This window comes from Zea mays, chromosome 1 (assembly GCF_902167145.1).
Source record: "Zea mays cultivar B73 chromosome 1, Zm-B73-REFERENCE-NAM-5.0, whole genome shotgun sequence".
In the NCBI taxonomy this organism is placed as follows: domain Eukaryota; kingdom Viridiplantae; phylum Streptophyta; class Magnoliopsida; order Poales; family Poaceae; genus Zea; species Zea mays.
In genome coordinates, this window is record NC_050096.1 from 216,872,635 (window position 1) to 216,897,400 (window position 24,766).

The following is a 24,766-nucleotide window of genomic DNA, read 5'->3' on the forward strand; positions in this document are numbered from 1 at the left end:
AGTGAAGATTATACCAAAAGACGGAGAGATGCTCGGAGCGACGGCGAGGGATGAGTTATGGAGTGGAGTGGAAGCCTTTGTTTTCGCCGAAGACTCCAATTCCCTTTCAATACACCTATGACTTGGTTTGAAATTCACTTGAAAACACATTAGTCATAGCATATATAAAAGAGACATGATCAAAGGTATATTTATGAGCTATGTATGCAAGATATCAATAAAAATTTCTAGAATCGAGAATATTTAGCTCATGCCTAAGTTTTGTAAAAGTTTGTTCATCTAGTGGCTTGGTAAAGATATCGGCTAATTGATCTTTAGTGTTAATATATGCAATCTCGATATCCCCCTTTTGTTGGTGATCCCTTAGAAAATGATACCGAATGGCTATGTGATTAGTGCGGCTATGCTCAACGGGATTATCCGCCATGCGGATTGCACTCTCATTATCACATAGAAGAGGAACTTTGGTTAATTTGTAACCATAGTCCTTAAGGGTTTGCCTCATCCAAAGTAGTTGCGCGCAACAATGGCCTGCGGCAATATACTCGGCTTCGGCGGTTGAAAGAGCCACAGAATTTTTCTTCTTTGAAGCCCAAGACACCAAGGATCTTCCCAAGAACTGGCAAGTCCCCGATGTGCTCTTTCTATTGATTTTGCACCCTGCCCAATCGGCATCCGAATAACCAATTAAATCAAATGTGGATCCCCTAGGATACCAAAGCCCAAACTTAGGAGTATAAGCCAAATATCTCAAGATTCGTTTTACGGCCGTAAGGTGAGATTCCTTAGGGTCGGCTTGGAATCTTGCACACATGCATACAGAAAGCATAATGTCCGGTCGAGATGCGCATAAATAGAGTAATGAACCTATCATCGACCGGTATACCTTTTGATCGACGGATTTACCTTCCGTGTCGAGGTCGAGATGCCCATTGGTTCCCATGGGTGTCTTGATGGGCTTGGCATCCTTCATTCCAAATTTGTTTAGAATGTCTTGAGTATACTTTGTTTGGCTAATGAAGGTGCCCTCTTGGAGTTGCTTCACTTGAAATCCTAAGAAATACTTCAACTCCCCCATCATTGACATCTCGAATTTCTGTGTCATGATCCTACTAAATTCTTCACATGTAGATTCGTTAGTAGACCCAAATATGATATCATCAACATAAATTTGGCATACAAACAAATCATTGTCAAGAGTTTTAGTAAATAAAGTAGGATCGGCCTTTCCGACTTTGAAGCCATTAGTAATAAGGAAATCTCTTAGGCATTCATACCATGCTCTTGGGGCTTGCTTGAGCCCATAAAGCGCCTTAGAGAGCCTATAGACATGGTTAGGGTACTCACTGTCTTCAAAGTCGGGAGGTTGCTCAACATAGACCTCTTCCTTGATTGGTCCATTGAGGAAGGCACTCTTCACGTCCATTTGATAAAGCTTGAAGCCATGGTAAGTAGCATAGGCTAATAATATGCGAATTGACTCAAGCCTAGCTACGGGTGCATAGGTTTCACCGAAATCCAAACCTTCGACTTGTGAATATCCCTTGGCCACAAGTCGGGCTTTGTTCCTTGTCACCACACCATGCTCATCTTGTTTGTTGCGGAAAACCCACTTGGTTCCTACAACATTTTGGTTAGGACGTGGAACTAAATGCCATACCTCGTTCCTAGTGAAATTGTTGAGCTCCTCTTGCATCGCCATCACCCAATCCGAATCTTGGAGTGCTTCCTCTACCCTGTGTGGCTCAATAGAGGAAACAAAAGAGTAATGTTCACAAAAATGTGCAACACGAGATCTAGTGGTTACCCCTTTATGAATGTCGCCGAGGATGGTGTCGACGGGGTGATCTTGTTGGATTGCTTGGTGGACTCTTGGGTGTGGTGGCCTTGTAACTTGCTCATCCTCCTTGTCTTGATCATTTGCATCTCCCCCTTGATCATTGCCGTCATCTTGAGGTGGCTCATCATTTTGATTTTCTCCTTCATCAACTTGAGCTTCGTCCTCATTTTGAGTTGGTGGAGATGCTTGCGTGGAGGAGGATGGTTGATCTTGTGCATTTGGAGGCTCTTCGGATTCCTTAGGACACACATCCCCAATGGACATGTTCCTTAGCGTGATACACGGAGCCTCTTCATCACCTATCTCATCAAGATCAACTTGCTCTACTTGAGAGTCGTTAGTCTCATCAAACACAACGTCACAAGTAACATCAACTAGTCCTGAGGACTTGTTAAAGACTCTATATGCCCTTGTGTTTGAATCATATCCTAGTAAAAAGCCTTCTACTGTCTTAGGAGCAAATTTAGATTTTCTACCTCTTTTAACAAGAATAAAGCATTTGCTACCAAAGACTCTAAAATATGAAATGTTGGGCTTTTTACCGGTTAGGAGTTCGTATGATGTCTTCTTGAGGATTCGGTGTAGATACAACCGGTTGATGGCGTAGCAGGCTGTGTTGACCGCCTCGGCCCAAAACCGATATGGCGTCTTGTACTCATCAAGCATGGTTCTTGCCATGTCCAATAGAGTTCTATTCTTTCTCTCCACTACACCATTTTGTTGTGGCGTGTAGGGAGAGGAGAACTCATGCTTGATGCCCTCCTCCTCAAGGAAGCCTTCAATTTGGGAATTCTTGAACTTCGTCCCGTTGTCGCTTCTAATTTTCTTGATCCTTAAGCCGAACTCATTTTGAGCCCGTCTCAAGAATCCCTTTAAGGTCTCTTGGGTTTGAGATTTTTCCTGCAAAAAGAACACCCAAGTGAAGCGAGAATAATCATCCACAATAACTAGACAGTACTTACTCCCGTCGATGCTTATGTAAGCGATCAGGCCGAATAAATCCATGTGTAGGAGCTCCAGTGGCCTGTCAGTCGTCATGATGTTCTTATGCGGATGATGAACACCAACTTGCTTCCCTGCTTGGCATGCGCTACAAATCATGTCTTTCTCAAAATGAACATTTGTTAATCCTAAAATGTGCTCTCCCTTTAGAAGCTTATGAAGATTCTTCATTCCAACATGGGCTAGTCGGCGGTGCCAGAGCCAACCCATGTTAGTCTTAGCAATTAAGCAAGTGTCAAGTTCAGCTCTATCAAAATCTACCAAGTATAGCTGACCCTCTAGCACTCCCTTAAATGCTATTGAATCATCACTTCTTCTAAAGACAGTGACACCTACATCAGTAAAAAGACAGTTGTAGCCCATTTGACATAATTGAGATACGGAAAGCAAATTGTAATCTAAAGAATCAACAAGAAAAACATTAGAAATGGAATGGTCAGGAGATATAGCTATTTTACCCAAACCTTTGACCAAACCTTGGTTTCCATCCCCGAATGTGATAGTTCGTTGGGGATCTTGGTTTTTCTCATAGGAGGAGAACATTTTCTTCTCCCCTGTCATGTGGTTTGTGCACCCGCTATCGATGATCCAACTTGAGCCCCCGGATGCATAAACCTACAAAACAATTTTAGTTCTTGACTTTAGGTACCCAAACGGTTTTGGGTCCTTTAGCATTAGAAACAAGAACTTTGGGTACCCAAACACAAGTCTTGGAGCCCTTGTGTTTGCCCCCAACAAACTTGGCAACTACCTTGCCGGATTTGTTAGTCAAAACATAAGATGCATCAAAAGTTTTAAATGAAATGTCATGATCATTTGATGCACTAGGAGTTTTCTTCTTAGGCAACTTAGCACGAGTTGGTTGCCTAGAGATAGATGTCTCACCCTTATACATAAAAGCATGGTTAGGGCCAGAGTGAGACTTCCTAGAGTGAATTCTCCTAATTTTGCTCTCAGGATAACCGGCAGGGTATAAAATGTAACCCTCGTTATCTTGAGGCATGGGAGCCTTGCCCTTAACAAAGTTGGATAATTTCTGAGGAGGGGCATTAAGTTTGACATTGTCCCCCTTTTGGAAGCCAATGCCATCCTTGATGCCAGGGCGTCTCCCACTATAGAGCATACTACGAGCAAATTTAAATTTTTCATTTTCAAGTTCATGCTCGGCAATTTTAGCATCTAATATTGCTATATAATCATTTTGTTGTTTAATTAAAGTCATATGATCATGAATAGCATCAATATCAACATCTCTACATCTAGCACAAATAGACACATGCTCAACGGTAGATGTAGAGGGTTTGCAAGAATTAAGTTCAACAATCTTAGCATGCAAAATGTCATTGTTATCTCTAAGATCGGAAATGGAAGCATTGCAAACATCTAATTCTTTAGCCTTAGCAAGCAATTTTTCATTTTCAATCCTAAGGCTAGCAAGAGAATCATTCAATTCTTCAATCTTAGCAAGTAAATCAACATTATCATCTCTAAGATTGGGAATTGAAACATTACAAACATGAGAATCAACCTTAGCAATAAGTTTAGCATTTTCATTTCTAAGGTTGGCAATAGTATCATGGCAAGTGCTTAGCTCACTAGACAATTTTTCACATTTTTCAACTTCTAGAGCGTAAGCATTTTTAACCTTAACATGTTTTTTGTTTTCCTTGATTAGGAAGTCCTCTTGGGTGTCCAAGAGTTCATCCTTTTCATGGATGGCACTAATTAATTCATTTAATTTTTCTTTTTGTTGCATGTTTAGGTTGGCAAAAAGGGTACGCAAATTATCCTCCTCATCACTAGCATTATCATCACTAGAGGACTCATATTTAGTGAAGGATTTGGATTTAACCTTCTTCTTTTTGTCGTCCTTTGCCATGAGGCACTTGTGGCCGACGTTGGGGAAGAGAAGTCCCTTGGTGACGGCGATGTTGGCGGCGTCCTCGTCGGAGGAGGAGTCGGAGGAGCTCTCCTCGGATTCCCACTCGCGGCACACATGGGCATCGCCGCCCCTCTTCTTGTAGTGCCTCTTCTTCTCCTTTCTTCTCCCCTTCTTGTCGTCGCCCCTGTCACTATCACTAGATAATGGACATTTAGCAATGAAGTGACCGGGCTTACCACACTTGTAGCACACTTTCTTGGAGCGGGGCTTGTAATCCTTCTCCCTCCTTTGCTTAAGGATTTGACGGAAGCTCTTGATGATGAGCGCCATCTCCTCATTGTCGAGCTTTGAGGCGTCGATTGGTTGTCTACTTGATGTAGACTCCTCCTTTTTCTCCTCCGTCGCTTTGAATGCGACCGGTTGTGCTTCGGATGTGGAAGGGCCATCAAGCTCGTTGATCTTCTTTGAGCCTTTGATCATCAATTCAAAGCTCACAAAATTCCCGATTACTTCCTCGGGAGTCATTAGTGTATATCTAGGATTGCCACGAATCGATTGAACTTGAGTAGGGTTAAGGAAAACAAGTGATCTTAGAATAACCTTAACCACTTCGTGGTCATCCCATTTTTTGCTCCCGAGGTTGCGCACTTGGTTCACCAAGGTTTTGAGCCGGTTGTACATGTCTTGTGGCTCCTCCCCTTGGCAAAGACGGAAGCGACCGAGCTCCCCCTCGATCGTTTCCCGCTTGGTGATCTTGGTCACCTCATCTCCTTCGTGCGCGGTCTTTAGCACGTCCCAAATTTCCTTAGCACTCTTCAACCCTTGCACCTTATTATACTCCTCTCGACTTAGAGAGGCGAGGAGTATAGTTGTGGCTTGGGAGTTGAAGTGTTGGATTTGGGCCACTTCGTCCTCATCATAATCTTCATCCCCTACGGATGGTACCTGTACACCAAACTCAACAACATCCCATATACTTTTGTGGAGTGAGGTTAGGTGATATCCCATCATATCACTCCACCTAGCATAATCTTCACCATCAAATGTTGGTGGTTTGCCTAATGGGACGGAAAGTAAAGGTGTATGTTTAGGAATGCGAGGATAGCGTAGGGGGATCTTACTAAACTTCTTGCGCTCATGGCGCTTAGAAGTAATGGAAGGCGCGTCGGAGCCGGAGGTCGATGGTGATGAAGTGTCGGTCTCGTAGTAGACCACCTTCCTCATCTTCTTCTTTTTGTCACCACTCCGATGCGACTTGTGGGAAGAGGATTTCTTCTCCTTCCCCTTCCCTTTGTTGCGGGACTCTTCCGATGAAGCCTTCCCGTGGCTTGTAGTGGGCTTGTCGCCGGTCTCCATCTCCCTCTTGGCGTGATCTCCCGACATTACTTCGAGCGGTTAGGCACTAATGAAGCACCGGGCTCCGATACCAATTGAAAGTTGCCTAGAGGGGGGTGAATAGGGCGAAACTAAAATTTACAAAGTTAATCACAACTACAAGTCGGGTTAGCGTTAGAAATAAAATGCGAGTCCGAGAGAGGGCGTAAAAACAAATCGCAAGCGAATAAAGAAGTGAGACACAAGGATTTGTTTTACCGAGGTTCGGTTCTCTCAAACCTACTCCCCGTTGAGGTGGTCACAAAGACCGGGTCTCTTTCAACCCTTTCCCTCTCTCAAACGGTCTCTCGGACCGAGTGAGCTTCTCTTCTCAATCAACCGGGAACCAATCTTCCCCGCAAGGACCACCACACAATTGGTGTCTCTTGTCTTGATTACAATTGAGATGATCGCAAGAAAGAATGAGAAAAAGAAGCAATCCAAGCGCAAGAGCTCAAATGAACACAACAATCACTCTCTCTAATCGCTAAAGGTTTGAGTGGAATTGGGAGAGGATTTGATCTCTTTGGTGTGTCTAGAGTTGAATGCTAGAGCTCTTGTAAATGGTTGGAAGGTGGAAAACTTGGATGACTTGAATGTGGGGTGGTTGGGGTATTTATAGCCCCAACCACCAAACATGACCGTTGGTGGAGGCTGCAGTCGACGGGCGCACCGGACAGTCCGGTGCGTCACCGGGCACTGTCCGGTGCGCCAGCCACGTCACCCGGCCGTTGGGTTCCGACCATTGGAGCTCTGTCTTGTGGGCCCGCCTGGCTGTCCGGTGGTGCACCGGACAGGCCCTGTAGGCTGTCCACACCCGTGCGTGCTCTGCTCCTCTGAGCGCGCTGGCACGCATTTAATGCGTTGCAGACGACCGTTGCGCTCGAAGTAGTCGTTGCCCCGCTGTCACACCGGACAGTCCGGTGTGCACCGGACAGTCCGGTGAATTATAGCGGAGCGGATTCCCGAAGCTGGCGAGTTCAGAGTTGCTCTCCCCTGGAGCACCGGACACTGTCCGGTGGTGTACCGGACAGTCCGGTGAATTATAGCGAAGCTCCTCTGAAAATTCCCGAAGGTGAAGAGTTGGACGTAGAGTTCCCTGGTGCACCGGACACTGTCCGGTGGTGCACCGGACAGTCCGGTGCGCCAGACCAGGGTGCCTTCCGGGAAATCCTTTACTCTCTTGATTGAACCCTTTTCTTGGTCTTTTTATTGGCTTATTGTGAACCTTTGGCACCTGTAGAACTTATAGACTAGAGCAAACTAGTTAGTCCAATTATTTGTGTTGGGCAATTCAACCACCAAAATCAATTAGGAAATAGGTGTAAGCCTAATTCCCTTTCACGCACGATGCCTGCCCCCCATTCCAATCGCCTGTGCTCGCGACCGACACTTCAGCCACGACCCCCGCCCCCCTTGTCGGCGCCGGCGCCCAAGCTCCAGATCGAGGCTCCCGCATCGACCGCTAACCCCTTCTCCAACTCGCTCCTCACCGCTCTGAAGCCGTCCGCGTCCGCCTCCGACCTTCCCGAGGGCGCAGACAATCGCCACATTGTGTTCCCATCCGTCATCAAGCGCGGCAAGGAGCCCGTGCGCTTTTCCAAGGACGACGGTCTGCTCCAGCTCGCAGCCGTCGATGGCTGCCACACCACCGTTGTGGTTCCTAATGACCCAGACCTCATTGACATCCTCGCCATGAGATCTGCGTGCTCCCTATGCCTTCTCTTCCCACGCCTCCTTCGTCACCGTCATACGCTGGGCGCCCCCACGCACCCCATCCCTCGACGACGACGACGACCGCCGCCCGCTTTGCCTCGCTGCGAGGGACCGCCAAGACCGCATCGCCGTCTGGGACGCTCGCGTGTGGACTGTGCTTTATTGCCTCAACCTCGACGAGATGCGCGGCGTCGCGTCGAGCTCCGGGGGCGGGGTGCAGGACCTATGGTCCACCACGGCTCCGGCTGGCACCTCGCCTCCATCCACAGCCCTCGCTGCTTTGCATATGGGAGACGTCCAATAGACCGAGCGTGCTCTGGATGTTCGATTGAAGGAGTTGAACTTAATCCCTACTTGGCTCAGTAGTAGCTTTTCAGAAATACATTTTTTTGCTATCGTATTGGATCCATGACAGTCATATATTCTAAAGTTCTTCACGGGACATGAAACCCAAACTGACCCTCAGTTAAGGTGCTACAATGCTATTGAGCTTAATTATGCTTAGTGAATCGAATAGGATCTCACCTCTATATTCTGATATTATCTGCTTTGTGATGAAAATTAATTTTTGTAAATAACTACCACTTTATGAAACCTCACATCAGGTATGCATTTTATAGAACCGTATTCAATTTTGGTTTGTGTTCATATGAAACAAGTTGTGGAAATTCATAAAAGAGTTGGAGCTTTTGCCATGGCTCTTCAGACAATAAACAAGTGCACGTTATGCAGTCTGTGCGATGGCATGGAGTATATTAGATACCAAGAATTTTTTGGGGATAACTAGATATTCTTCTGAAACCAGGTTATTTTCCTCTTCAATTCTAGCATAGGTAGAATGCTGGTTATTTTGCCGATTGAATCTGTTTTAATTTGTCTTGTGAAAACTTGAGTGCAACATTCAAGAGAAGGATCTCATTTCTGAGCACCAAATTATGCTGAGACAGCTTGAAGCTATTCTCCATATTTATAAGCTAGCTCGAGCTAGACAGACTGTAGATGCTTTCAGGGAAATTATTAGGTTGCCCTTCCTTCATATGAACACTCAGGCTCCAAATGTGACTGTTGACATTTTCATGAACTTGTCATCCCATGTTCAGGCTTGCGTGCCTGATCTATTGAAGGTTGCTCTAAATTGTATTGACAATGTTAGAGATACTTATGGGACCTTGGGCGTTGTCAAATCAAAGGTATTATCTATTTTATATGTGTATCATTGGATTATCGCCATAAACACTATCCGCTATAATTGAAATGTGTGGCCCTAAACTATGCAGGAAATAAGGAAACACTGGTTGTCCATCCTGAGCATATACTTGCATATAGTGACATACCTTAACTAAGCATTTCTTCCCCTTGTAGCACGTAAACACATTCTTCCCAGCACCAGCAGTAATTGTCTTTAATTTATTCTGAGCCATGATTTTTAGTTGATCAATTCTAGATTTTAGCTCATTTGCTTCTTTGCATGTGTTTTGTGGTGTAATTTTTAGGATGCTGACGTTGTGCAAATCTCTTATATTCCAAAGTTTATTGGGGCATCATACATTTCCAGAAGATGAAGTAGCTTTCACCGTTACATTAAACATTCTTTTACCATGTATGTGGAGTACTTTGACTTTCCAAATTTTCCAACTTATTTGTTATTCCTTTGACTTATTTATTGGCCTTAAGTTATCCAAGGTTTTGAATTATCTCCTAGAAGTATCACATTACAATACTATATAATTGTTGTGCACTAATATTTTGCCAAATATTCTGAATGTCGTTGCAACGCACGGGCACGTACCTATGTGAATAAGAATTTTGATACCGAATTGTTGAATGTCATGGAGCTGCCCCTCACACGTCGCGTGCGCCCTCGGGAATTTGGATACCGAATTGTTGAATGTCATGGAGTGCCCCTCACACGTCGCGTGCGCCCTCGGCGGTCCCGGCTTCTCGGCTCGCGCTGAGCACGCCGTGCCACGCTCCCTGCCCGCTGGCCGCTGCCACCAAGCGGCACCGCGGAGAAAGCCGGCAATTGTGTCCGTCTCCGTAAAACTTCAGTTTCCTTCCACGCTGCGTTAACCACAACTGAACAGAACGACATGGAGGATTGCCTACGAACTCGGTCAAGCAGGGAATTCAGCACATGACAAACAAATGATGCAGCAAACTGAAACATTCGCTCAAAGTTCGATACAATACAGACGGGCAAGAAACAAGCACACTTTTCGCCATTTGCAGATCGCGACAGCAACAACGAACCAACTTAATCCCCAGCTAGTGCTGAATGTACACGCGGAACCGACGGTCACAGGCATCTCTTGCGTGCGCTCGCCTGCTCGGCACGGCAGCACCCGCGCTGCCACCCACCACCACAAGGCTACTTGCCAAAGATGGACTTGACCCACCACATCCCGCCGTCCCTGGGGCTCTGCTCGCTCTCCGGCGGCGGGTCAGGGTGCGCCGTCTTGCGGAGCTTCGACACGTCGTACCCTTCCTCCTTGGCACGCTCCACCAGTTCCTTGTACACGGACTCGTCCATGTGAGGCTGCCTGCAAAGGATCTGCACACACAAACACAGGGGGATTGGTAGGCAGACAGGCACGATTCGGCGAGGGATAGACGGACGGAGGCCAGAGAGGAATTCGCACGCACCCAGAGGTAGTTCCTGGAGGGCTGCCCGACGAGCGCGTACTGGTAGTCGGCGTCGATGTGGAGCACCCAGTAGTCGCCGGTGACGGGGATGAGGGGGAGGAAGGGCGGCACGTAGAAGCGAACCTTGAGCTTGGCCTCGTCGCTGGCAGGGTCGGCGCGCCAGGCCGTGCCCTCGATGTGGCCGCGGCGCCCGTCGGCCCACGTCTCGTTCACCACCTTCACAGTGCCGTCCGGGTTCAGCGTGTAGGTGGCGCGCGTGTTGGTGCCCGTCTTGGGCTGGAACCGGGACGGGAAGCACGCGATCTCGTACCACCGCCCCGCGTACCGCTCCAGGTCGAGGTTGCGCACCACCTGCATGGCCATCGTGCGTCCCTTGCGCTGCCGGCGGCGCGCGGCGGTGGCGTGGGTTTTAGCGGGCGGGAAGAGGAAGGAGGTGGGTGGGGTGGGATGCCGGATGCCCGGATGCGAATGCGCAGGCTATAGTGACAGATTGCGGTAGACGTGGAGGATTGTGGGCGATACGTTCTCGGAGCTGTTGTTCGGTGCGCGTCGGCGTCGCGGCTGTGGTTTTCAATTTCGGACTATGTGGGCCGGGTTTTCATTTTGCAAGTGTCGTGGCCCGTGGCCCAGTGGGCTGCGATGCGAACCGTCGTGCTGTAGGAGGAAAGTTGTAGGTGAATGGAGAAGGGCCGGATGAAGGGATCTCCAATCACTTATCGAGAGGTGCCTCGAGTCTTTTTTTTTTATCGGTGACTTTCGTAACACAAAACCTTTAGTTTTATCACGTTCCTCGTTTTTACTCTTAGTCATATTTTTTTTGCTCAGTTTTACTCTTCTGATCTATAATAAGAAAAAACATAACTAATTATAAAAATGAGGACACCAACAAAACTAAGAACACCACCTTAAAAATCGAATAATAAAAGTGTCACATTAGCTTTTATGATAATAGGTTTTATCCAAATAAAATTTTTTATATCTTTTAAATTAACCTGATAAATCATCAAATAGCTAATGCATCATAAAGGACAGAACTCAGTAAAACTGGCCTTATTTACCGCCAGAACACTTTGTCCTCTTTATCTGTTATCAATACAATCATAGTAGAGCATGGAAACTAACCCTATCTATAAACCACATGCTATTCAAAAAATTGGACAATTCGAAACAGATACATTTATATATATGCAAAGATCTGTGTATCTACATTGTATCTCTTATGTGATCTACGACCATGATGCAAAAGTAGATGTTATAACTAGGGTATCGTTGGAGTCAGGCTAGCGGGGCTATGGCGGATCGGTGCAGTGGCGACGTGACGCGGTGCAGGCCGACCTACATCGGCTAGGAAGACCTCTGCAAAAATAATAAACACAAGCCTGTCAACAAAAAATTTCCATAGCACCTCCCCGCGCGGGAAGGTTTCCAAAACTTGCAAAGAAAACTAACAGCACGATGGCTGACATCCACACATTTATTAACGACGTAATGACCGACAATCACAAAAAATGTACATATACTATGGCAATACATTTCTAACAAACTACGTATCCCACACCTAATACTAAAAATATGCAATATAACGTATTGTGATTCATCCACTAGATTACTCATCATATAGCATGTGCTTTAAAAAGTTCAAAACAAAAAATTACAATTAAACAGGCAGTGGGGGAACCTCTAATGGTGGCGATCGTGGTGACGATGATGGCTCGGAGTGGCAGTGGCAGTGGCAGTGGCGGAGAGGCGAGGGTGGTCTCGGTGGGCGACGCCGCGATGGCGGTTCGGCACATGGGCGCAGCGGCTCGAGGTGGCCATGGCCAGGGCCGAGGACGGTGGTTCAGCACACGGAGGCCAGGACGTCGGCAACGAGGGTCGGAGCTAGGCGGGCGACGGCGAGGTGGCGCAACGGCACCGGTGGCGTGTGGAGGCGGCGCGCTAGGCGAACGATGGCGAGGCACGTGTAGGCGGCGCACGGCTAGGCGCGCGGCGAGGTGGCGCAACGGCGACAGCGAGGTAAGGCGGCGCGTTAAAGTGAGTGATTGAGTGGGTGCTCAGTTCGGTTAATGTAAAGTTCTTTGTCGGGTGCCCGCAATCTGACACTCGGCTAATATTTATTTTAAATTAAAAATATACTTTACCGAGTGTCCTGGATCTGACACTCAGCATAGAATACTTTACGGAGTATCCTGGATCGAGTGTGACACGTAGAAACATATCCGGTCTACATTGAAGTTTTATGATTTCATCTGAAGGACATCTAGGTTTCTATACATAGTACGTGACAACTTTCATGAAACATGGTCAAAATTTTATTACAGCCTCTTCATATGATATTATTACATGTCGACAAGTTTCGTGATTTTCTAACTTTGTTTGTGTTTTATAGAAATTTAAAACAAATATATCACAAGTTCTTGTTCATGTTTCGTGAGCATGGTGTTCGAAAATTCCGGTCCGCTTCTGAAATATGTTGTATTTTGTGCTAAATAACATTAATATCATTTTTGTATTCACTATTTTCCATTTTTCGAGTGACTTGCAGTTCAAATTTAAATTATCCGATGAAATTTAATTAAACAAACTAAATCTAATAGTTATAGCAAACATTTTGATAATTGTGCCAAAATTGACCATGTAGGTCTATATACTATAGAAAAACACCACAAAAAGTTTGGTATAAAAAAGAAAAAAAAATAAATATTGTTTGTCGAGTGTCAAGAGAAGACACTCGTCAAAGTTAACGGCCATCAACAATAGATGGCTCCTAACGGCTTTTTGTCGAGCGTCGCATTTCGCGGAGAGCTTGGCTCTCGGCAAAGACTCCTTTGTCGAGTGTCTTTCTATGCCGACTGTTCCACCCTTGGCAAACAAGGTATGTGCCAAGAGTCTTAGTTCGCCGAGAGTAACGTCCGATAAACTGAACTCGGTAAAGCATCGAACACTCGACAAAGAGCTAGATTTCGGTAGTATGATGTCTTTATCCTTTTCTTAACATCCTCATATGGATATAGAAAGTCTAATCATATAAATTGAGTTAACGTTGAGTCAAAATCTCGTATGGCACTAAACCATAATACATAATTTAATTATTTATAGATCTTACAATTTTTTAAATTATTTGTATGGACCAATCTTACAATATAACTAACACAAAATACTGATATATCCGAGTCTGACCGAACTTGCATACGAACGGGTATAGAATTCTCAATATATTTGAAATTGGATATGTACGAAAATTATCTACCATTTACACTCTAGTTGGAGGCTTTCGACACATGAATTACGTCGTCCCTTAATTAGGCTCATTCTGGTGGAGAGACATTCTTAAAATTCAAGAATCTTATAAAGAGTTAGCTTGGGTGGAGATTGGAGATAGAAAAACAACACTTCTGTGTCATGACAACTGGGATGGCATGTGCAAGTCTGCAAGATTCCCAGAACTTTGGTCTTTCGCTTCCATCAAAGACATCACTATTCACCAAGCAAGAACGGCAACCTCGCATGAGATGTTCCACACTCCTCTGTCTGTTGAAGCTTTTGAGCAGTTTCATGCTTTACAAGACTTATTGGCAAATCTTCCGCAACATGATCAGAGAGGCAAATGGCTCTGCAATGGTTCCTCTAGCTTGTTTTCCTCACAGAAGGCCTATACTCACATGTCTGGCAACCAGTGGACCCACATGTCTGGCAACCAGTGGACCCACCTCATCTTCTCCTGGTTGTGGAAAACAAAATGTCAGCCTAAACACAAGGTCTTTTCTAGTTACTGCTTAAAGATAGATTAAATACTCGTTCATTCCTCAGACAGCGATCTATGCCACTAGACTCCTACACTTGCGACAACTGTATCCTCCAGCTCGAAGAGATGGCTCTTCATCTTTTTTTCAGATGCAACTTTGCTAGAAGATGTTAGCTCCTAATAGGCATCACATCGCCAAGAACAACGGATCTAATCAATACCTTCCTGAGAATTAGAATGAGATGGCAAGTACCATGGAGAATGGAAACTATCATCATTATGACCTGGTGCATTTGAAAAAGCAGGAATAATTGGATTTTCAACGAGACCCCACCCACGGTGGATGCATGTCAAGAAATGTTTAAAAAAGAAATGACTCTCGTGTGCCACCAAATTAAGCCAGAGATAGGTGATAAAATTAGCAATTGGATTCAGTGCTTTGTATCGTAATCACCTTTTACTTTACTGTAAGCTATTCATATTTGACCAAGAAATAATAAAAATATTGTAAGTTTACTGTAAGCTATTCATATTTGACCAAGAAATAATAAAAATATTGTAGGCCCTCCCTACAGTAACTTAACTTAAAAAAAATTACGTCGTCCCTTAAGTTGACAAAGTATTAACACAACTAGAATGCAATTTTTTTTGATATGGCACTACGTTTTTCAGTCATCTGATAAGTTCAGTATGATCCCTGTTTTCCATGTAGGCGTGATATTTCTCATACAACAATATGAGCTTAATCAATTCTAAGGATTTAAATGGGGCCTAGTAAAGTTCCAAGATTGCGATCAAAAGCTGCATCTGCAAGTGCTGTAGGACAAAGTATTAACCCGACTAGAATGTTCACTTCTTGATATGGCACTCAACGTTTTTCAGCCATCTGATCAGTTCAGTGTGCTCCTTGTTTTCCATGTAGGCGTGCAAAAATGCAGCAAGGTCATCATTCACTCCAATTTTCTCCAGGTAGTCTTGTACGGCACTTTGCATTTCCTCATCCAACTCACTGTTCACCAGAACAAACAAATTAGTCTACATGCTCCCAAAAAAAGGAAGTCTCGTATCAGCATGAATGAAGCTCATTTCTTGGCAATAAAAAGCAAGTGTATCAAAATGGAATGAACTAGGGTGCTGTTTCGTTTACATTTTGTAACGTAAATGGTAATGGTAATGATTCACACTTGAGTACCGGCGGTAACAAATTTGAATAGGTTGGTATCCATTTCTATTGTGGTATTCGATTACGGTTGGACTTCAACAAACATCATTTAATGTTATCAGTTACTCATTATGTTACCAACATGTGAACCAAACGGCTAGGTTTTACATTAGTCAGTCTGTCGTACATAACTGCTGTAACGAACATAACTTGAGATAAATCTTCGTTGTGCCTAACAAGTTAACACTAGTCATTTTATAATGTACACACTCCATCTGCCCCAAAGGTTTTTTTTACTGTACCTTTTGGCCATGTACCTAGACAGGCACTTGTCTAGGTATAGAAGTATTTGGGTACAGAGAATTCACACCATTTCCTTTTGTAAACAAAATGCAATCACATTTGTCATTTTTCTGTATACATGAATTGGGAAAGGAAATGGATTCTAACCATTCCTGTCCTCAAGTACTTCACCTATTTCATGAATGACCCATATGCTCACACCGTCGTTAGTTCACTAAAAATAGAGCACGTGGCACATTTTAATCAATAGCAAGGTGAGTGCCATACCAACACCCTAAAGACTATTCTCAGTATTTTATTTTTCCAAATATCTACTGTAGAGAGAATATTCTAGTCTATCAGTAAGATTCTTTTTTCTAAATCAAATTCTTTCCGGCTCCTATTTTCTTTATATGTTTCCTCTGCATGCAACTATCCACTATTTTATTCATATATACATGGTTTTAAAGGAGGTAAGACAGACTAGGGCACTAGGGACTCAGCCACCGCCCGGACGCCTAGGCGATCGCCTAGGCGACGCAATACAAACCAACCAATATATACTGCAGCTATAAACTCTGCATAAATCATAGAATATAAATCATCGCAATAGTGGATCTGAAATAGCCGTAGTCACTAATGGCATAATAACGAGTTTTGAACACTCATCTTATAAACAAGTCACAAAATATAAAACAGCACAATACCAAATCTGAAATAGTCACAAAGTACTTTCTAACGGCATAATTAATAATAACTAGCTGCTAATGCAGCAAATATGTGAACTAGCAAAGCATTCTAGAAGTAGCTACTAGCTAGTTCTGATTTCTGAACTCTCCCATCTCTCAAAAGACATCATCAAACTCTCCTAGGATATCGAGTGCTTCCCTTTCCTCACCATCACAATCTGTGATTTCTGCAACATCATGTGGATCATTTTCTTCCTCTTCACCTTCAGTCTCTGCCACATTGTATGCAGCAGCATAATTTCTTCTCACTACGAAAAAACCATTAAAGAACGTCGGCTAGGAACCGACGTTCTTACTCTAATAGACCGTTGGTTAACCGACGTATTTAACCGTTGCGCTTAATTCGACGTACTTCGTCAAGTTCGTACGTTGGGGCCGACGTACTTAACATTAAGAAATTAAGAAAGTCGGCCAGTATAATCAACGTACTTAAAGCTTAAGTACGTTGGTGGCCCCTACAGCCGACGAACTTAAACTTAAGTATGTCGGCCCCGCACTCAGCCGACAAACTTAAAAAGGTAACTACATCGGTTGGAATAAACCGACGTGCTTAATGCCTATAAGAACGTCGGCCCCGACGTACTTAACAAAACCAATGTTTCCCCGGTTTCTTGTAGTGTCTTGAAAGTTTCATGGGCTCTTGTTAAAAAGTTTCATGGGCTCTTATTAGAAAGTTTCAGCCACGAAGTGCTTCTGGTGCTCCAATGGCATTATCCACTAGTAAAAAAAGACTTCAAAGGATCTTTGTGCTTGTACATGCTCTTCAATGTGAAAAAATAAGTAGCAAAACGAGTGGTAGTGGGCCTCAAAAGATCAGCCCCACCAGTTCTCTCTCATGGCAACAAGGATTCTCCCATGTCCATATATGAAAGTTGTCACATGCCTTGTACATTCAATTGGTTTCTTGAATTCCTTCAAGTTTCATATGTTCTCCAACCTGAGGTCCAAGCAATGTACAGTACATGGACTCTACAATAATGTAGGACCTCGCCATTAGAAGCTTCCCTGCTGACTTGTAATTGGCACCATTATCAGTGACAACTGACAACTTGAACCACCTTGTCTCTCTTAATGCCATCAATGTTTTTCTGTAGCAAATCAGCAAGCATGCTTGCATCATGTACTTTACTTGATGCATCAATGGACTCCTAAAAGTACTCTCTATTCACTAAGTTAATCAGATGACGTCCCCTCCTATTAGACCATCCATCGGACATGAGTGTGCAGCTATAGGCCCCGTTTGGATCCGCTTATTTACCGATTCCAGTGGCCAGAAGCTGCTTTTGGGGTCCAAACGCTCAGCTTCTACCGTGGCTTCTTGGAGAAGTGCTTCGCCCATAATCTGAGTTTCAACGGCAACGCAGAAGCGGTCGAGGGCGCACGGCTGGGACAAGCCGCATGATTCTAGCTCAGCTTTACCCCATACTCACTGGGGCCCCCTTGTTTTTTCTTAACTGTAGATGAACTATTGCATGACATTTGAGCTGAGTTCTCGTAAAATTATTTGGCCGGTTGATTTTATCAGCGTGTTGGTACAGTTGCAGAAACTGGTAAGTCTTGTACTCTTTGTCGTACTTATTGTGAGGTAGCATGCTCCGTTTTATTCAAAAACCAATGACTAGTTATTAAAAAATGATGATTAACATATATGTTGTAATGGATAACACATGGGACAATTTCCAATTAGGTGCTCATTATTACGACAATTTACATTTTATCATATTTATTGTTAGAATCTGTTCTTTAAAAAATCTAACCATCTAAACACTAGAAATTGCTAATGTGTTAGTGTCGTAGTTACTTATGTGAACCAATGCATAGTTATGGTGTAATGGACATATCTGTCTAATTGTAGTCAAGTGTTGATTATTATGTCTTTTCCTGTTTGTACTTTTTTTACTCTATATCTACAATTTCAGAATCTGCGTATCCAAACACCCGGATTCTAATCATCAGCTTCTGCTCATAGTAGTCGAACCAAACACTCACATTCTTCTCAGATAGCTTCTCACCACAGCCAGCTTTTCACCACAGCCAGCTTTTCAAAAAAGCTCCTCAGAAAAAAGCCGAACCAAACAGGCCCATAGTGTTTCTATACACGCTCATGTTCCTCCTTCGTTGTCTTTATTGCTTCATAGCCTCTCGAAGCAATGGCTCATTGGCTCACCAAGTTGATAAGGTGTTGGAGTCTTATATCCTGAAGCAAATTGTGTTGTTGCCTCAACTGCAATCTAAAATTGCCTAGTTGTTGTTGTATTGAAAGGTACATCAAACTCATAGAAGAACAAAGCCCATTGTATGTCCACATATTGCTTGTCTTCCTTACTTTTTGCACTATCCAAGATTGTGGGCTGGTACGAGCCTAAATGTCTCTCATCCATCACTTCTTGTGTTCTCTGCAACATCTCAACTATAGAGTTGGTTGTTTTTTGTTATGCTTTACTACTTGCCTTAAATTGCAAGGTGGATTGTCTTTTTTTGGCTATTGTACTTGAACAGGGCTTATGCTGCACCTTGGACGCTTGAGACTCCACCACAACAGAAGCATTATTCTCCCCATCTATTATTGCTGCCACCTCAACCACTTCATCATCATCTTCATATTTATCTAGGAAGATTGGTCTTTTCCTCTTGTTTGCCTCCAAATAACTTGTCATCTCTAATTTACCGATTGCCTTGGAACAACTTTGCATCTCTGTAGGCTCCTGCCAAATGTTGCTTCAACCTTTTTATCCCTCCACTAACGACTTGACCACACAAGATGCATTCCATTTCCATCTTATATTTGTTTTAAAGGTCTGGCCAAAAATCCATACTTCCACCCTGGATCAACGACAGTCTTGGGATCATAGTCACTACCAACATAAGTTATAGTTACAATTGGAGATGCCATTGTGTTGTCTCCACAGTCTACACAATTTATAGAAGTAGATCAAGAGGAAGCAAGGGAGATGCCATTGTGCTATCTCTACAACCTAGTAGAGATCAAGAGGTAGCAAGACTGATTGAGAAGAATCAGGTGAGATCGAGGGAAAGAAAGAAGCAAGGGAGATTGAGAGGAGAGGAAGCAGGCCTACCCGACGCCCTTGGACAGATGATCGCGCATCAGGCGCAGGTGCCACGTCGACCTATGTTTTCTGGTCGCTCGACCAGCTAGTCGAACTGGGAGACCGACCAGCGACTAATCTCGATTAGTCGTCGACTAGGTCCGACTAATCGAGCTCTGGTCGACCTGGTCGTTTACTGGTCGTCCTGTTCATCCAGGAGACCAGGACCTATGTATATACTATATAATATATACTATTATACTATATAGTAAATATATAGTATATATGAACTTCATATACTATATTATGAAGGATAGAGTAAACATGACATGAATTCAGCAATACTGAAAAGTGAAAACAGCAGAGAAACACTTACTAGTTATTAATACTACAAGTCCCAGATACCAGTTGCGTGTGCACGAACATCAGCAGGCAACTTTGCAATAGCCTTATCAACGAGAGCTGCAGAATCTGCAGCGGCTGAGGCTGATGATGCCGAAGCAAGAACTGTGTTATCCGCAACAGAAGATGGATTGCCGCTGCCCACAACTTGTGATTCTGGGAAGATCACCTCAACATTATCCTGACGGCGACGACCAAACTCTGTACAAGAATAAGGAATAAGGATGGACTGATCTGATGGACTGATGGAGTACAAGAATAGAAATTCAGAAGTCCAGTCCAGATTACAGAATGACACAGCAGACAGCACATACAAGGATGAATGATTGAAGGATGAAGGATGAAGAACAGAACTACACAAAAGAATACCTCCAGAAGATGAACTCATGCCGACGAAAAAAACTGGATTCGCGCGTGCTGGAGATTGAAGGATGAAGTCTGGAGTCCGTCGGTGAACTGGATTCGCGCGTGCTGGAAGCCTGGAACTCGAGATTGGATTCCCACGTGCTGGATTGGAAGTCTGGAGGGGAGCAGTGGACTTTGGAAGCCTGGATTCCAGAACAAGAACTCAAGAACAGCCGCCGAGCAGGTAGGGAATTAGGGTTTAGGGAAATAAAGAGAAGATCAGAAGACAGAACAGGCAGGGCGGCTGGCGTTCCATGTTCAATAGAGGCGGCTGGCGTGTGGCGTTTCAACTGCCTGTAGTCGGGCCGCCCGCCAAAAAAGCCCACGAAGCCAGGAAATCAAAAAACCTAGGTCCTAAACCTAGTCGCCTAGAACCGGCTAATCGAGCGACTAATCGGCCCTAATCGGCGACTAGTCGGACGACCAGGGCGACCAGGTACTCTAGTCGAGTCGGCTGCCTAATCGAGCTCTGCTAACCGACTAGCCCGACTAATCGCGACTAATCGCGATTAGTCGGACGACTTGAAAACACAGACGTCGACCATCAAATCCTTGGTGCCATGACGCCGATGAAGTCACCGTCCACGAAGAGAAAGGTGTCACCGCCAAAACCTCTCTGACTTTCCCTTCTCTTCCCTAATCTTCCCTTATCTCTTCCTCCCTTCCTTATCTTCCCGCGCAGCAAGGCAGGGATGCATGAAATTTGATGGCCAACCGTGCCTGGCGCACGATGCAGAAATTTGAGGCTCAAGGCGCTTGAAGACGGACACCTAGAGCACCAAGACAGATGCCTAGAGCACCAAGACGAACGCCATGAGCCCCTGGAGCAAGGCGGCACCAATGCCCAGATAATTTTGGCGCCTAGACGCCTAGGCATCACCTTTAAAACAATACATATACATCCAACTATCATGCCTAATGTAAAAGTGCATTTATTTTTTATGCATGATCGACGGTGAGCCAAGTTGTATGCGAGGAGATAATGAAAGATGTTTGGTGAAAGTGCTTATTTGGGTCTCTATACATTGTCGCTCGCCAAAATACCCCACTAATGTTGTCAATAGCTATTACCACACAATACGAGTGTTCCTCGCCAGATTACCCGACCATCATTTATTTGCACCAAATATGGGCACAACCTTGCTACAGTACCCGTTTTACCCCTGCTCCACATCATTAAGTACTCTGTTAGCCGAGCATTACTACAGTATCCGAGCATTGAAGATGCACTAGTTGTTGAATTAGGCCATGTATTGGATGTACATATTTCTGAAAAATGTTGACATAAAGCCTTAAACATGTAGTAGCAGCCCCAATTACCCGTAGGCACAAGAAACTGACTCTAAAAATGAAAACTACCGTCTAGCCTTGCTGCTACTTCTTTTATCATAACATTTTGGACCTATTTCAGTCGTGTGATGTAAGACTTGAATGTCTTACATTATGCTTGGACCTTTTTAATCACATTGTGTAAGACTTGAATAATGTGAGAACGTATGGCTGAATGGTTGAATGTATGGCTGAACTGAATGGTTGAATGTATGGCTGAACGTAGGGGTAAAACTTATTGCTTCCATGATATATATTGTGACTCTCGTAAATAAACATGTTCAAATTTAGGCTAAACCCATATTGGAATTTCGGTGAATTTTTTTGCTTCCATGCTATATATTGTCATACCTTTGAAAACTATGTTCAAATTTAGGTTAAACCATGCCAACATCTTTTCTAGAAATATGTCCATCCAATACATGGTCTAAATCAACAGCTAGTGTATCTTCAATGCTCAAAATACTGCAGTAATGCTCTGTTAATAGAGTGCTTAGCATTGTGCAGGGATAAAATGGTACTATAGCAAAACCGTAATCTTATTTGGTGGCAAAAAAGTGACGGTGATGAACACCCGTATTGTGGGGTATTTTAGTTATTGACAACTTTAGTGAGGTATTTTGGCAAGTGGAACATAAAGGACCCAAATAAGCAATTTTGCCTATGTTTTAGGGTGTTTTACCGGGACAGGTACTGCAGATTTTCTCTCTATTCCTCTACGGTATCACCGGTAAAGGAACATGTGGAGGAACGGGTGCTGAATTGCAGATAGTCTAACCAGCAATTGTGATTAACATAGCTTCCAAAAGTTAGTCAAAATTTGGAGATGTTCATGAATTCTCATCGTACAGTATCACCTGAATTGGCGGCCGACGTACTGCTGCACTGGGGCAGGCCCGCCGCGGCGGACGGGAAAGACCCTCCGCACCTCCATCTCGTCAGGCCACGCGGAGCACTCGAAGGTGAGCGCCACTCCAGGCCGCGCGGCCTTGGAGACCTCAACCTTAACACTGATATGCATTCTGGGCGGGCCGCCCGTGTCCGCGCCCGAGCGGGAGGGAGGGAGCGCGCCGTCGACCAACGTGGCGTCCACCCTGACCTCCTCTTCCTCCCCCTCGGCCGCAGGGAACACGCGGCGCAGGCGGGCCCACTGCTCGCCCGGGCGGTCCTCAATGGTGAATGGCTTAGGAGGCGGTGGTGGCGGTGGCGGGGCGGAGTTATCGAGGAAGGAGATCTCGGAGCGTACGGAACGGAGCAAGCGGTCGACGAAGGCAGAGCGGCGCATGTCAGAGATATAGGTGCGATTCCGGAGGAGATGCGAGTTGGGGGGTGGGAGCGAGAGCGTGCCGAGGTAGGGAGTAAGGCGGAGCAGCCGCCGCGCCAGCGCCATAGCTCGCTCGTCGGCGGCGGGGTTCGGAGGATTTTGAGGGGGTTTTGAGGGCAGCCGAGGGGAAGGGAAGCTAGGAAGTGGTGTCTCGTGGTTATTTCTAAACATTTGTTTATTTCTTAGCTATAAGTAACTCAAATATAATTATTGTTTATTTCTAAACACTAATTTACATGTTGTTTGGTTGTTAATTCTAAATTTCTAAAACAAGAGTGCATGGATTCAAGTGCTCGCTCTGCACTATTTTTTGTGTGGTGTAATAGGTGGGTCCAGAGTGTCAACGCGGAGGATGAAGTCGTGGTATCACCAGGTACCCACATTAGGTTCTTAATAGATTATATATATAAGTATAGAAGCATATATATATATATATAGATTTAATATTTAAACTCTTCTGTCACTAGCTCGTATAGTTTTATAAATAAAACCTTAACAAACCATAGTTGCATCTATGGTTGAATCATGATCTAATGGACCGCTTGCACGTCTGTACCTAAGGACTGGTTGCACAACAGTCACACTCGGGGAAGCATAGTCGCTTTTGCCTCTTGGGTTGAACATATCATGGATTTTGTTGCCGTAAGGCAGTCTCCAGCAGACTTTTTATCACACCTTCTATTACATACCCTAAACCCTATTTAACTTCAATATGTAAACAATGCATTATATAGTATAAAATAGTATTTTGCATGATCACATACACGATCTATTGCCACAGCCTATCCATTCCAAACGAGTGAGTTCAGCAAAGCCCAGTGCGAGATCCTATTCTGGTAAAGTTGTGTGTGTTGTCTGCGCACATCATAAAGCTCAATCTTGTACAGGAGTCAGGCTACACCCACCACCACTCCTCAGGAACGCTAGCCCGCTGCCATAACTGATGGCTACCTCTTCAAAATCGACGCTCACACCGACTCCTCGGCCCATTTGCGTTCTCTAGATGGAAGCCGACGTGAACTCAGCGATGGGAGTGTCTAGGTGCAGCCAAGTGGCATCCTTGACGGTGGCTAAGAGCACAGCGATAGCCGTCTCGCTCACATCTAGACGCACAATATCTATTGTCGCGTCGCGAAGTAGGGTGGGCCCAAAGGAGAGGTAAAGTAGGACTTCCTCTCAATTTTTATAATCTCTTATATATAATGTTCACTTATGATTAAGTATAGAAAAATTAAAGTTTTAGGTGGGTAAAAACAGTCCTATCCTGAGCCTCCTCGTCGGATCGGCTCAGTTCTCCCGACTCCCGTCCTCCTCCACGGCCTAGTTCTCTCATCTATCTGTCTGGATCCATTCTTCCTGACGATACTGCTTGAGCAAGTCCGCACTAATGCCATATTCTCGATGTTGCATGTCACCCCCTCCTAACGTGCGACAATGTCCCCTTCTTGCCACCCTTGCCCCGCTCGTCATTGTTGCGATGTCGGCCCACCCGACAGGTCCGATCTCGTCCGTTGTGACGACACAACCCATCCCCGTAGTCGACGAGCTTGGCGAACCAGCGAGTCGCTCTTAGTTGGAGACGTCGCCTGACCCAGCCCCTTTCCTAGTGCCCCCGCCCTTCGAGGAGATGGACATTCGACAAGGTGTGCATGGTTCAATTCGGTCAGCAAGAACTTAGCAATATATTTGCTTCTTTTGTTCATATAGTTTTCTTTTTTGAACTTGTATCGTGTATTGATATGAAACTTGAATTCTATGCGACACTAGTTTTTTATGGTCTTTCTTGATTTTTATGCAGTCTTTTTGGCCCCCATGAACTCTCGTCCTGTGTCTACCACTGTCGTGAAGTGTCCCAAAATGGAAC

The 24,766-nt window shown here is 44.7% G+C and overlaps 2 protein-coding genes across 3 annotated transcripts; both read right to left on the reverse strand.

The window, feature by feature from the left end:
* Window positions 1-9,949: 9,949 nt before the first annotated feature.
* Window positions 9,950-10,949, reverse strand: LOC100286188 (uncharacterized). Its single transcript, NM_001159076.1, has 2 exons — window positions 10,458-10,949; window positions 9,950-10,365 (listed from the first exon to the last, which is right to left on the reverse strand). Exons 1-2 carry the CDS (start codon window positions 10,818-10,820, stop codon window positions 10,183-10,185), a joined length of 546 nt encoding a protein of 181 aa, NP_001152548.1. The 5' UTR covers window positions 10,821-10,949; the 3' UTR covers window positions 9,950-10,182.
* Window positions 10,950-13,836: 2,887 nt separating this feature from the next.
* On the reverse strand, window positions 13,837-23,053 carry LOC100283687 (uncharacterized). 2 transcript variants are annotated; one of them, XM_008679464.3, is made up of 4 exons: window positions 22,436-23,053; window positions 20,214-20,392; window positions 19,819-20,045; window positions 13,837-15,211 (listed from the first exon to the last, which is right to left on the reverse strand). In XM_008679464.3, the coding sequence occupies exons 1-3, from the start codon at window positions 22,966-22,968 to the stop codon at window positions 19,831-19,833; spliced, it is 927 nt and encodes a 308-aa protein (XP_008677686.1). In that variant the 5' UTR covers window positions 22,969-23,053; the 3' UTR covers window positions 13,837-15,211; window positions 19,819-19,830. The 2 variants fall into 2 exon arrangements, with proteins under 2 accessions (XP_008677686.1, NP_001150060.1); NM_001156588.1 differs by lacking the exons at window positions 19,819-20,045; window positions 20,214-20,392 and having other exon boundaries at window positions 14,853-15,211; window positions 22,436-22,975.
* Between the last annotated feature and the right edge of the window lie 1,713 nt (window positions 23,054-24,766).